The sequence below is a fragment of the Myotis nattereri genome (genome assembly GCF_964212035.1).
Source record: "Myotis nattereri genome assembly, chromosome: 2".
NCBI classification, from domain to species: domain Eukaryota; kingdom Metazoa; phylum Chordata; class Mammalia; order Chiroptera; family Vespertilionidae; genus Myotis; species Myotis nattereri.
In genome coordinates this window covers 26,890,646-26,903,837 of record NC_138076.1, presented here as the reverse complement: position 1 = coordinate 26,903,837, position 13,192 = coordinate 26,890,646, and the positions used below count along the sequence as shown (strand labels likewise).

The window sequence follows — 13,192 nt, the reverse complement described above, 5'->3', positions numbered from 1 at the left end:
CCTTAAATCTGACAAATTACTGGGAGCTACAGTAACAGAATGGACAAATTTGGTTAGTTTTCTCTTGACAGAAAACTTGCAATACTGACTCTAGATGGCAGCAGATAGCCCAAATTCATCAAGTCTTAGGAAGAATGAGCAAATGTCCAAGGTGGTTCTACAGGAAAGTTATCTTGTTTTATTTAATGGCATAAGTATCAAACGCTCTCTTCTGCAGTTTTCCGTTTGAGGAGAACCAAAACCGGAAGTATTATGAAATTCTCGCTCCCTCAGCTGGCACTGCTCATTAGCAAACTGGACAGCAGAGTGGCGCTGACGCCCAAGGGTGTTAGCTCTGTCCCCTGCAGTCACCGACAGTCATCCTGTCCATTCAGGTGTTAGTGAGCCTCACCGTGTATAGACAGGCCAGAAAAATCTATCACCGTGTCCCAAATTAATCTAATTGCTATTAACTAATAAGATTCTGAGTAAAATATCAGTAATAGTGTTTTCCAATTTGGGCCTAGGACAAAACTATTGCTTGTCAGAGGGAAAAATAATAATGCTTAAATACAGCACATAATAATTTAAGCAATTTCTCATATACTTTTCTTTTCATCCTTGAGGCAGCATGTGAATAAGGCAGGGCATTGTCTTCCTTTTTTATAGGTGAAATCCCTATTACAGATGACAGGTTTTTTCATCTGAAGCCATGCACAAATAAGTGACTGAACTGGCATTAGACTCCCTGGGACTCCTGCATGGGTTCAGATAAACGTGAAGGTTATTACCAAGGGGTGGAGCTGGAGAGCGAACCTGGGGTCATCGGGAGTCTCTTGGAACACACTGGAGTAGGATAGCTTAGGTGCTCCTAAGAGAAAAAGTGCAGAAAGATGACGTATCAAGACTTCATGAATCATCATTTTATACTTCCAAGTCAAACGTCTAATTGGGTGGCACACATCACAGAAAAACATTTCAGCTGCAGGTACCAACTTGAAAAACTGATGAGTAGGAATTTTTTACACCAGACTGGAAGTGCATTTCCTGCCAATTACAGATTTGATGTGGGCTATATAACAATATCTTTTTTTAGAGGATTTCATTTTCGGTGCATATTATAAGACTTTCCTGGTAGAGGTAACATACAAAAACACTATATGACCTGAAGTCTTATTAAATTGAAAGGGAAACGTGGACATCTCAGAATTTTGAACTGCTTATGATGTCATCTGTATTGATCACTGATAATAAATATAGGTGATAGCTGAGAAAGTATTTAAGCAAGTAGAGTCAATCAGTGTCTTAAACATAGTAACACTTCTATAATTCAGAGTGAGGTCATATAAATCAAAGCAACAATTTGAATTTTTGTGAACAACAATATTGTAACTTGCACAAAAATACGGCCCAACCCCAGGAGCAGGTAACCTGGGTAGGTCTGTGGAAACAAGACTGAGAAACAACTGTCTTCACTGCCCACTAGCACAGTGGTTTCAGCTCCCAGCTCCCAGAGTCTGAAAGGAACGGGGGAAGAAAGGACCGTGCTGGTCCCGGTGGCTGTGCAGACGCCTACCTCAGAGTTGTTACAGGGGACTGACCGTTTGGTTCACACTTTGTGATTTCAGAATTTGTCAAACACGTATTCTTTTGAATAAATGCAATACATATAAAATGTAAAAGCAGCTGGTATTTTCCTGTTTCTTTGATAGTTTGCTTTAACATTCAGAACTCCTGAAATAGCATTCAATATAATGTTCGCAATGACTTTTTCATTAATGGACATCCAATACCTCATCACATTTCTAATGAATTTTCCTTAGATGTTTTTAAATTTAAAAAGTAGGAGTGTTTTTGTTTTTGAGGGAAATTGCTTAATCTGGGTAAATCTATATTAATTCTGGACGAGAAGGGTGGAATTGAAATTAGAGATTAGGCTTGTATCCTGATTCCCCACTCTTGAGTGTGTATTTGATAACTGAAATGATCTTTTCTGAGTCTGTGCCCTTAGGTCTGCATAACACTCATTCCATTCCATTCCCTTCTCCCTGAAACCCTAGATGTACTCCCGGCTCTTCTGTTTTGCTAAATAGCAACCCATAAACCTGGGACTGGGTCAGAATAGGAAGGGCACTGAAGGTTTGAAGGCCCTAAGACTTGTCTCCCAGGACCAGGCTGGTAGGCTTTAAGGGCTGCTGGTAATCACAGAGATAAAGACAATCATGGAGCTTCTGTTGTTCCGTCAGAACCAGACCATTTTCATGGCGTCAGTATTTGTTTTAAGCATTGAGTCCTTGACTGCAAGCAAATTTGAGATGTTGTCAGGCGCTGTCATCTTCATCCATCCATACCCTCTGATGGTCCCACATCCCAGAGTGGTACAGGAGAGGATTAAACACTGTCCGAAAACACGGAGCATGTCTGGATATTCTCCTCCATTCTTCATCGGACTAGTGGTATTCAGCTACAGGCCTTTTGAGGGAAATGTAATATGGGATGTAGGAGAGGGCTAAGGGCTAAAGATGTTTTAAACTCACTGGTATCTAATAGATTTTAATTTAAAAAAAAATTTTAAAAACTATTTAAAGATGTAATATTCAGATCAAGACATCCACCCCTCTAATTAGTCTTAGGGAAAACCTGTAATTTATATCTACATGACAATCTTGTTTCACTAATCCTAGAATATTAGAGATGTAAGGGTCCTTACAGATTGGCTAGTGTTTGTACTTTCTCTGTGAAAATCAAATGAAAGCTATGGGCAGCTCCCCAGAAAAATGCATATATACACATGTATGTATACTTTTTATTCCTTTTCAGGGGACTCAAGACCTGAACATTGTGGATTCTAAATTAAGAATTCTTCATTTAGTCCTATAGCCTTACTCCATAGATGAAGATAAGGAGGCCCAGAGAGAGAATGAATGCAAAGGTATTTTCTAAAATACAAATGGTTTATAGGAAAAAAACACAGCTGGACAGAAATTAAAATCTAAACTGTTGATATCAGTGAGTTTAAAAACATCTTGAGCCCTCTCCTATGTCAAAACAAGTGGCTTATTTTTCTTCAGTTTATCAAACACGATAAAGTTTATCCTAGAATAACTGTAACAAAACTTACTCTTTAAATGTCAATGTATAATTTCTTTTCCTTAAAAAGTATTTTAATAGTAAATGCATTAAACTTTGAAAAGCATCAAACTTCTAACTACCCCTCTTCAGTTTATCCCTATTTATTATCTTTCCCTCAAATGGTCGTATAAGACATATATTCACTTCTTTAATATTTACTGAAGGGGCCAAATGAGCCTATGTCATTCTCTTAAAAAAGGGCAGTTTTGCCCTGATCGGTTTGCTCAGTGGATAGAGCCTCAGTCTGTGGACTGGAGGGTCCTGGGTTTGATTCCCGTCAAGGGCATGTACCTGGGTTGCGGGCACATTCCCAGTGGGGGGGGGGGGGGGGAGGCGTGCAGGAGGCAGCTGAATCCATGTTTCTCTCTATCCCTCTTTCTCCCTTCCTCTCTGTAAAAAAATCAATATATATTTTAAAAAGGGCAGTTTTGCATATCTTATGTGGCCCTTGTTGGCTTACAGTGGTTCTCAACCTTCTGGCCCTTTAAATACAGTTCCTCATGTTGTGACCCAACCATAAAATTATTTTCATTGCTACTTCATAACTGTAATGTTGCTACTGTTATGAATTGTAATGTAAATATCTGATATGCAGGATGGTCTTATGCGACCCCTGTGAAAGGGTCATTCGACCGCCAAAGGGGTCGCAACCCACAGGTTGAGAACCGCTGGAAAAGCTGTTTTACTAAAGTAGAACATCAAACATTTTAGAAATCATAAAGATCACTGATTACCATAAAGTGAGCAGTTTGACCATCACTTCAGTCAACAGGCACATTACCACCGTCCCACCAGCCGCCCTTCACTGCCTCTCCGCAAAAGTAACCTCTTCTGACCTCCGTTTTGCCTACTCTTTTATTCCTTTACAAAAAATAGAATCACGTAGTATATTTTGTCTGACTTTTGTAAGACCTTCCATAGTGATGGGCCCCAGCTTCTTTACTTCGGTTGCTATGTGGTATTCCATCGTATACCACCGTTTATACATTCAACTATTAGTGGGAACGGGTTTCTACAAACCATGATCAGTGGCCGCCCTTGTAAAGAAATCGGCGCCATAACCCAGCGACCTCGGCTTTACACCTGTCCTCCCTTAAACCAGCCGACCCCACAGACCGCACGGCTCCCCACGCTAACCCGATCAGCCCGAGAAAAGCGGGGCCGCGGAGCCGGACCTACAGTTCCGCTCCGATCGGCTCCCCTCCCCGCCTCTCGCGAGCACTTCCTTTCTCCCTTCCGGAAGGTCGCAGGCCCGCCCACTTCCGCAACGCTGAGCCCACCGCCCCTCACGCCGGGCCTCAACCAATGGCCAGCTTCCCAGGGAGCGTTACTTCTGACCTCAAAGCTAACCGGAGAGCACAGAACGAACTCCTCGCGAGAGCAGGACGAACTCCTCGCGAGAGCTGAGGTTGAAGCTGCCTCCGCCATCTTGGAGATGGGAGACGGGGGATGGTTGTGGTCCTTCTGCTAATGCAAACAACAAAACGGGCACATTAGGCGCCCCGGACGGAGGCGATCACCACTGTGACTGTTGGCCAACGCTACAGAAGAAGCGAGAGTGTCAAAGCCGAGAGCAGCGACATTGGTAGCCGCTTCACCTGCCTGCTGGGGCGGCAGAAGTGAGACGGCTGAGGACTGGAAGGATGGTGCAGTCCTGTTCCGCCTACGGCTGCAAGAACCGGTATCATAAGGATAAGCCTGTTTCTTTTCACAAGTAAGTACCCCTTCGCCTCCGCTCGGGCTGGGGGCGCGCGGCCGATTAGGTTCGGGGGCGGGGCCAGGCGCGTGTCCGCGCGAGACCCAGCGAGAGGGGCGTCGGCAGGGGCGGGGCGCGGCCGTGCGCTCCTCGGGGTCGGCCCTGCGCAGGGCAGCGGGCGTGCCCGCCGGGTGTCGGTGCCCGCGCCCCCGCCCTTGCCGGCTGCGCGTTCTCGGCGCGCGTCGCCGCCGCTATCGGCGACCGTTCCTCGCGCCTGAAATCCGGCCCCTGCGCGGGGCTCACTCGCCGCGGGGAGTTGGAGTGTTCGGGCCCCGCTGGTCGTGAGGCCGAGAGGAAGTGCTGGCTTTCCCCACCGGGTCATGGAGAAGCCGGGTGGTAATGAATTACTCTTTAGAAGTAAATTTGAAACTTAAACAAGGGACCTGGAGCCCTAACCGGTTTGGCTCAGTGGATGGAGCGTCGGCCTGCGGACTTAAGGGCCCCGGGTTCGATTCCGGTCAAGGGCATGTACCCGGGTTGCGGGCACATCCCCAGTGTGAGGTGTGCAGGAGGCAGCTGATCGATGTTTCTAACTCTCTCCCTCTCCCTTCCTCTCTCTCTCTTAAAAAAAAAAAAAAAAAAAAAAAAAGGGACCTGTAAAACAAAGTCACTGTTTTGTGAATGGGAGGCCAGCATCCTTAAGGATTGGTTTTTGGCCAGGATTTCAGGGAGGTGGGGGGGTTGCAGTTTCTAGGAGCCACCTCCAAGGGCCTCTAAGTGTCACTGCTGCAGGGGCCACATGGACCACAATCCTGCGGACCGCGACCCGCTGAAGGTCGGCATGAGCTCCCCCAGGTGCCCGGGGAGCCCTGGGAGGAGAGCCTGCCCCGCAGCGCTCAGGGCTGTTTTACCCAAAAGGTGCTGCAGTCAGGATCCTGGAAGAATAACGTTCTCTTGAAAATAAAACCGCAAAGTGGAAATGACTTACTGATACTCAAATATCTGCAAAGTGTGACACGATGGCATTTTATTTCAGCCAGACTCAGTACAGTATTTTCAGATTTTATTACATTCGCATTAGAACGTTTTGGCAAAAATTCCTGACTGGGAAGGTTGATAGCTGAAAAATTAAAGCCGGTGGTAAGTTATGTGAATTTTTCATAGCTCAGTGATTACACGAGCAACATGTTAAATATTCTTTCAGCTTTTTTATTTTGGGGGAGGGGGTGTCATTTATGTTGAACAGCAGATGTGGATGCATTTTTGTTTTTGATCTGGTATGAGAGGGACCATACAAGTACATAGACCTTGAGTGCTGATGCTTCCCTCTTCTGAGAAGGGAATAGAACACGAACACTTCAGGATTCAGTTCAGGATGTCCTAATTATCACCCTTGATTTATTGGGATTTCCAAAAGCGGATGAATTGACAACCTCTCCCGTGTAGGCATCGGTCTGGAGACGGTGATTGCATTTGTTCAGCTCTCTGCTTCCCCATTCTAATGAGACGGCAGAAGGAATCTAAAAATACGGAAACCCTTCCTGGGCTCTGGGAGCTGGTGAAGGATGGTGGTCATACTCCGAAATACCGAGTTTCTGCTGGCTGTTAACAGTTCATTAAATCCAAAGGAGTAACCTACCTCTCATCCTTTATCTAAAAAAACAGGTTTTTGGGATTTGGGGGAAAGCTCTTGACCGAACCTCAGAAACAACCTGAGCACTTGTAATCCTTGGCGTTGAAGTTTGCCGGTGATTGCGACCATACTTGTACTTGTAGAAGCCATTCCAGCAGGGGTCTTCCAGGAATCCTTCTTTCCCCCTTTTTACATGGTGGCCGTGGGAGAGCTCTGTTGGACAAAGGGGCTGTCGTAAGGGTTCATTAGATCTTCATGTCAGTAGAGTGAGGTGCTGGCATACCTTACGTGGAAGAGAAACTGGAAAAATAAAATCACAATAAATTTAAACTCTTCCTACGTCCCTGTATCTGGGCCTAATTGACATAGAATAGGTTAAGAGGTAAATCAAAATAAATAACCTTTTGTTTCTTTATTATAGTGATTTAATATAATTTGATTAATTCATATTTGTCAGACTGTTTCTAAGAACTAGAATCTTCTTTTTCTCAGCCTGTAGATATAAACATGCAATTTTGCTTTACAGTGAACAGAAAAATCACTGGTAAAATAATTAATACAAATTCATCCTATAGAATGTATTTTACTTGAAATTTTCAGTGTCTTCAATATAAAAAGTAGACAATAATAAGTGAGAGATTAGAGAGCTACACATTTACCATTGTGTATTTGGATGTGTTTGGAATACCTGTATCTGTTAGCGAAAGTGATTTACTATAATGGTGGGGGGACAGATGTTACACGTTTGGGCCCTCCACCCCGAACTTTTCTTCAGCTACCCTTCCCACTGCATGCATCCATCAACATGGCTAACTTTTTTTTTTAAGTAATATATTTTTGTTGATTTCAGAGAGGAAGGGAGAGGGGGTAGAGAGAGAAACATCAATGATGAGAGAGAATCATTGATCGCCTGGCTCCTGCATGCCCCCTACTGGGGACCAAGCCCACAGCCCACAACCCACAACCCTGGGCATGTGCCCTTGCCCCTTCAGTCCTCAGGCCGATGCTCTATCCACTGAGCCAGACCAGCTAGGCAGGGCTAACTTTTAATCCGTATATTTTTACATTCTGTAATTTCTTAATTGGTCCGTCTTATTACTAATATCTGATATTCTTAGAACTATTGTGTGATCAGTAAGATTTCTATAAGAAATACTGCTTTAAAAAAAATACCATGTTGGGAGGGGTGACTTATATCCTACTTTAGTGAGTGGTCACTTTACTGGATATTTAAAACAAGTACATTTTTAATGAACTAAGGTGAATAAAGGCACAACTAATAACAAACAAACAAACAAAAGCAGAACTAGTGTTTTAATGAAATACTCCTTAGTGTGTTGACAATGTAAGGTGTTTCTTTGCTAACAAAGTCAGAGAACTGAATTATATCATTTTCTTAGGTTTCCTCTTACTCGACCCAATCTTTGTAAAGAATGGGAGGCAGCTATCAGAAGAAAAAACTTTAAACCCACCAAGTATAGCAGTATTTGTTCGGAACACTTTACTCCAGATTGCTTTAAGAGGGAGTGCAACAACAAGTTACTGAAAGAGAATGCTGTACCCACAATATTTCTTTGTACTGAACCACGTGACAAGGTAATGTGTGTTTTAAAATACTGGCTTCCCCCCTCCCCCATTTTAAAAATTAATGTATTTATTGTGGAAAATTGAGAGTGGTCTTAAGAAAATAAATGTTACCTGGAACCTATTCCTTATAAATAATCACTGTTAACAGTAATATACTTTTAAAAAATACAAAATATAGTTTATCAAAATTAAATATCTTCACACTAAGAAACTCAATCAAGCTTTGTAATTTATTTTAAGATTACCTTGTACCTCTACTTTGTATATTGATCAGTTATTATTTTTTTTAATCAATGACAGTTCGTTTTCAAAGTATTTTCCCCCTTGGTTTTAAATGCTCAGTAGTTCATTAAATTTGATTAGTCATTCTCTTTCTTGCATCTCATTTCTACTTCAGGTAGAAAAATATAATTAAAACAAACTATTTCCTCATTTTGGAATTTTTTTTTACCAGACTTCATTTTTAAAAAAGGTGTAATATTCTTAAATTCCACAGGTAGATTCTTTTAAACTGTTACTTCTAGTTATTAAATTCAAACATATTTTGCATTATTGTTTTAGAAGGAAGATCTGGAGCCACAGGAACAGCCTTCCCCACCTCCTTTAAAACCTCCCATTTCCCAGGTTGATGCTGCTATTGGATTATTAATGCCTCCTCTTCAGACCCCTGATAATCTCTCAGTTTTCTGTGATCACAACTATACTGTGGAGGATACAATGCACCAGAGAAAAAGGATTCAAGAGCTAGAACTGCAAGTCGAAAAACTCAGAAAGAAGCTCAAGACTGCACAGCAACGATGCAGAAGACAGGAACGACAGCTTGAAAAATTAAAGGAGGCCATACACTTCCAGAAAGAGAAAGACGTACCGGAGCGAGGTTTTGTGTTTCTCCCAGAAAATTACTTTGAAATAGTTGAAGTACCGGTATAGAAAGAGTGAAATTTGTATTGGTTTTTAATGGGGCAATACCACATACCTTCTTCTAGTCTATAAAGGAGTTTCATTTGAAAAAAATAGCACTTGATTACTTGTATAAAAACAATTCAGAATATTTTTTTAAATAAATTAGATATATACTATAAAATTGTTAATTCTTTTGTTTGTAATTTCGGGGTTTATACATTTTAACAAATATTTTGAAAGTTATAACTAATCTCAGAACTCCAATATAAGTTGGTTTTAAGACTGAGGGTTTTTGTTTTTTAATTTGAGCATTTATAGAAAAAATGTAAAAATGAAAGAGAATGAGAACAGTACAGTAAAGATGATTTAAGTTGAAAATTTAAAATTAGTTTATTGAGAGAACTTAGTTATATTTTAAATCAGAAGTATGGCTTAGATCATAGGACATAACTTCTCAGAATATAGTGGAACCTCGTTTCTCGAACTTAATTCTTTCCAGAAGGCTGTTCGAGAAGTGATTTGTTTGAAAACAGAATCAATTTTTCCCATTAGGATTAATGTAAATTGAATTAATCCACCCCAGACCCCCAAATGATTCCCTGTTTCAACCTTCCTTATATACAGTACGTACATGGCTGATGTACAGCTTAATTTATAAATAAACACTTCTTTTCTAAAATTTATGGAACCACCCCTATTAGCCTTAAAGGAATTTTTCATACATCACTGCCTCCAGAATGCTATCACCAGCTAACTTCTTTTCCTTTATCCAATCAGCAACAGTTTTCCTACCTATTCAATTGCCTGTGATTGCTGTTTTGTGAGCACTTTCACACTCAGCTACATTAGCACTCTTAATGGCCTCTTTTTGTATTAAAATTGTGCTAATTGCCAGCAACAAAAGCATTCTCTCCTTTGCTTGTTGCCTTTGAGAAGCTTTTTGTTATGCTGATACCTCAGCATGAAAGAGTTATTGGTCGAAAACTGAAGTTTTGGTCGACAACTGAGACATTGTTTTCTGTGAATGACTTGGTCGAGAACCAAATTGTTCCGAGATGGGAGATGGTCGAGAAATGAGGTTTGACTATATATACTGTAATCTTATTCACACATTCTTATTTGTAAAGTTAGAAGTTTCATTTATCTTAATCATTTGTCAAAGATAAATTGACAAGTCAATGCATTAAAAAAAGATAGGATATCTTAACATCAGAAAGTGAAGAATGGATTTTTTAAAAGTGGGCCCCTCTTTTGCCCTATTGTCTAGCATTATAAAATTAAAAGTGTATCTCCAGTGAAAGACACACTCTTTAACAAATAGTAAGCCTTGTTATCAGTGAAGTAATAAAAATGGGTCTGATCCATGTCAGTAGAGTTTGATTTGTACTGTAATATGGTAATTTTTTAAAAATATGTTTTTATTGATTTCAGAGAGAGGAAGAGAGAGGGATAGAGAGATAGAAACATCGATGAGAGAGAATCAGTTGCCTGCCTCCTGCACGCTTCAAGCTCACAACCCTGGCGTGTGCCCTGACGGGGAATCGAACCATGACCTGGGTTCATGGGTCAATGCTCAACCACTGTACCACACTGGCCGGGCCATAATATGGTAGGTAATCTTGAACTTAACTAATTGATTTTGGTCAAGGCTTCACATAAAAAATGACTTCTTCACTTTTACCATAAATTAGAAATTATATCTCACTTAAATGATTTATATACAAAAGCAACTTAATGTGTAGTGTTTATTTTCCTGAATGTTGAGATTTAAACACTGAGGTTTCTGTTCAAACTGTGAATTGTATTCTGACTTTGTGATAAATTTTGCATATATTTGAAATGAAATATGTTCTGAGTAAAGAAATACTGCCGTAGCATGTACCTACTTAGATTTAAAGTAACAGTTTCAACTATAATTATTTTAAATTTCAAAGTACACTGAGATAGTTGAAGAATAACAGACCTTTTAAGACAGTATTAAAAATGATGTTCAAAGTGTTTTTATAGACCTATTTTTTCAGTGTAATTCACTGCAAGGCTGCCAATAGATAGTACTTTGATTCATGGAGATTTGATCTTTGATGAACCAGTATTTCAAAAACAGAACATTTTGATTCGAAGATTACTTGAAGCTATTTAGTCTGATAATATTTAGAACTAATTCTAATGAATCACAACATTTTCCAGTTGTAAAGTCTCCATTTCATCTCTCTAGCAATTCTTGGAGGATATATGGATAAATATTTTGTTTTTATATAAATTGTTGTCTACATAAAAGAAAATCTGTGTGTGTGTGTGTGTGTGTGTGTGTGTGTGTGTACACATGGGCATATGCGTGTGTACATGCAGGCATGTGTGTGTGTCCAGAATGAAGAATCCAACATTGAATTGTAAAAGTGATGATGATAATTACTAAACATCTTAGCATTATGACTTAACCTGGAACTATTTTCTTTTCATGACAGACATAAATCCATGCTTGGAGAGAACTGAGCAAGAAACATGTATACCAACTGTTTGCATATAAATAATATGTCATAGTTTAACATAAGAATTTTGAGGTACAGGTGCTTATTTCTGAATTTAAGATGTAACATTTGTTGAATGTTTTAAAAATTCATTTTGTCTATTATTTATAACATTGCCAAGAAAAGGATAACATTTAGGCTAAAATAGGTCCTGTTCAAACATAGTGAAACTCATTCTAAAACAGGGACAAGATTTCAATCTGAAACAAATTGGGAGAGGGCTTGTGAACTGCAGCATATTCTGAAAGGTAACATTTATTTTAGCATATAGCAACACACTAAAATATCCACCTGTGTGTGACATAATCTAGCTATAATTAATGGTGAGAAGAAATAATTGTTTCTTAATAGAACCGCTAGGAAAACAATAGAGTTTTAGAATTAGAAGGGACTTAGAAATCATTGAACACTAGCCCAACCTCTAAACCCTGGAAGAAATTTCCTTGTAAAATATTGCTGGCAGTTGTCATCTGTTCTTTCATTGCTGTTTACATTTAATCAGTTCTGCTTAGATTCTTTAAACTGGGTTTTGGGATTAGGATAGAATTAGTTGCCACTTTTTATACTTGTTTATAATAAAAATATAAACTTCACTTTGAACTGCTGCATAGTTGAACTGTCAAATTCTAAATTACAGAATTTTGAATTTTTGTAAAATAATTCAAATGTTTACTAATTGTTCACCTGTTATGTGTGCTAAAAATATTTCTGCCATTGAAGTAAAAAACAGTGGTGTCTAAAATTACTAGCACAACTTTTCACTTGGAAATCCAAGAACATGAAATTACTTTCCTTTATAATTTGTGTAATCCCTTTCTTAGCAGTATAATGATAATGGTGAAGGCAAATAAAAGTTTCACTTGAATGTACGTTTTTTAGGTTAAATTAATGTGGACTTTTTTAGGTTAAAATTCTCTGATCACTTGAGTTATCAAAAAAATTGTACACACATGCACAATACCCAACACCTATGGCTTTTATAAAACCAGTAGTAAGTGACATAAAGTAATGTATTTAAAAGTCCTCATTATCTATAAAAGAAAACTTAATTTGTGTTCCAGAATTTAAAAAGATAGCCAACCTTTAGTATTTAAAGGAGAAAAAGTGAATAGATGGGCTTGCTTGGTTATTACTCTCTAATATTGCGGAGTGCATTGGATGACAGTGAATGAAAAGCATTGCTCTTATCTGATGGTAACTTGTGTTTCTGGGCATTATGGCTTAGTACAGTTATGTATTAAAATACAGTCCTTGATGTGAAAGAAAAATAAAGAGCAAACACTGATTTGCAGACAAACCAAAATAGAAGTTATAATTAAACTTTAAAAATGTGTTGAGAATTTTTATTCTTTTCTAAATTCATAGTATTTTGGGTTTTTAGATTATAAAAGTTATATTTTAAATATCCTAAGGGATATGAATAAACTTTCATTGTTTTAAACTATTTTTGGTGAGACAAACTACAATATTAATAAATAGACTTCTGGAATGGCTACATGAAGACCTGTGACCGGCTCCCCTCCATAACTGCCGTAACAGGTGAAAAAAATTCTTTTTTTAAAATAACCATTTAAAGTTCATGTGGTTCTAAAGGCATACAACACATGGAACATTCAAGAAAACCCAAATCTCTGTAAGAACTTTATGCCACAACCTATTCTCTTCCTACACCTCCCCTCTCCCTCCCCAACCACACACATAGCTCAGTGCTACCATAGCTCTACTCTGAGTGGG

General features: G+C 39.3%; 1 protein-coding gene across 1 annotated transcript; it reads left to right on the top strand.

The window, feature by feature from the left end:
• Positions 1-4,082: 4,082 nt before the first annotated feature.
• On the top strand, positions 4,083-12,793 carry THAP1 (THAP domain containing 1). Its single transcript, XM_081085013.1, has 5 exons — positions 4,083-4,825; positions 7,841-8,036; positions 8,589-8,904; positions 10,362-10,539; positions 11,396-12,793. Coding segments are annotated over exons 1-5 (762 nt in total). The 5' UTR covers positions 4,083-4,754; the 3' UTR covers positions 11,397-12,793.
• The last annotated feature ends 399 nt before the right edge of the window (positions 12,794-13,192 follow it).

Coding starts and splice junctions, on each gene's coding strand:
- THAP1 (XM_081085013.1), top strand. CDS start 4,755: ATGGTGCAGTCCTGTTCCGCCTACGGCTGCAAGAACCGGTATCATAAG. Junction 4,826..7,840: donor AAGCCTGTTTCTTTTCACAA/GTAAGTACCCCT, acceptor TCATTTTCTTAG/GTTTCCTCTTACTCGACCCA. Junction 8,037..8,588: donor GTACTGAACCACGTGACAAG/GTAATGTGTGTT, acceptor TTATTGTTTTAG/AAGGAAGATCTGGAGCCACA.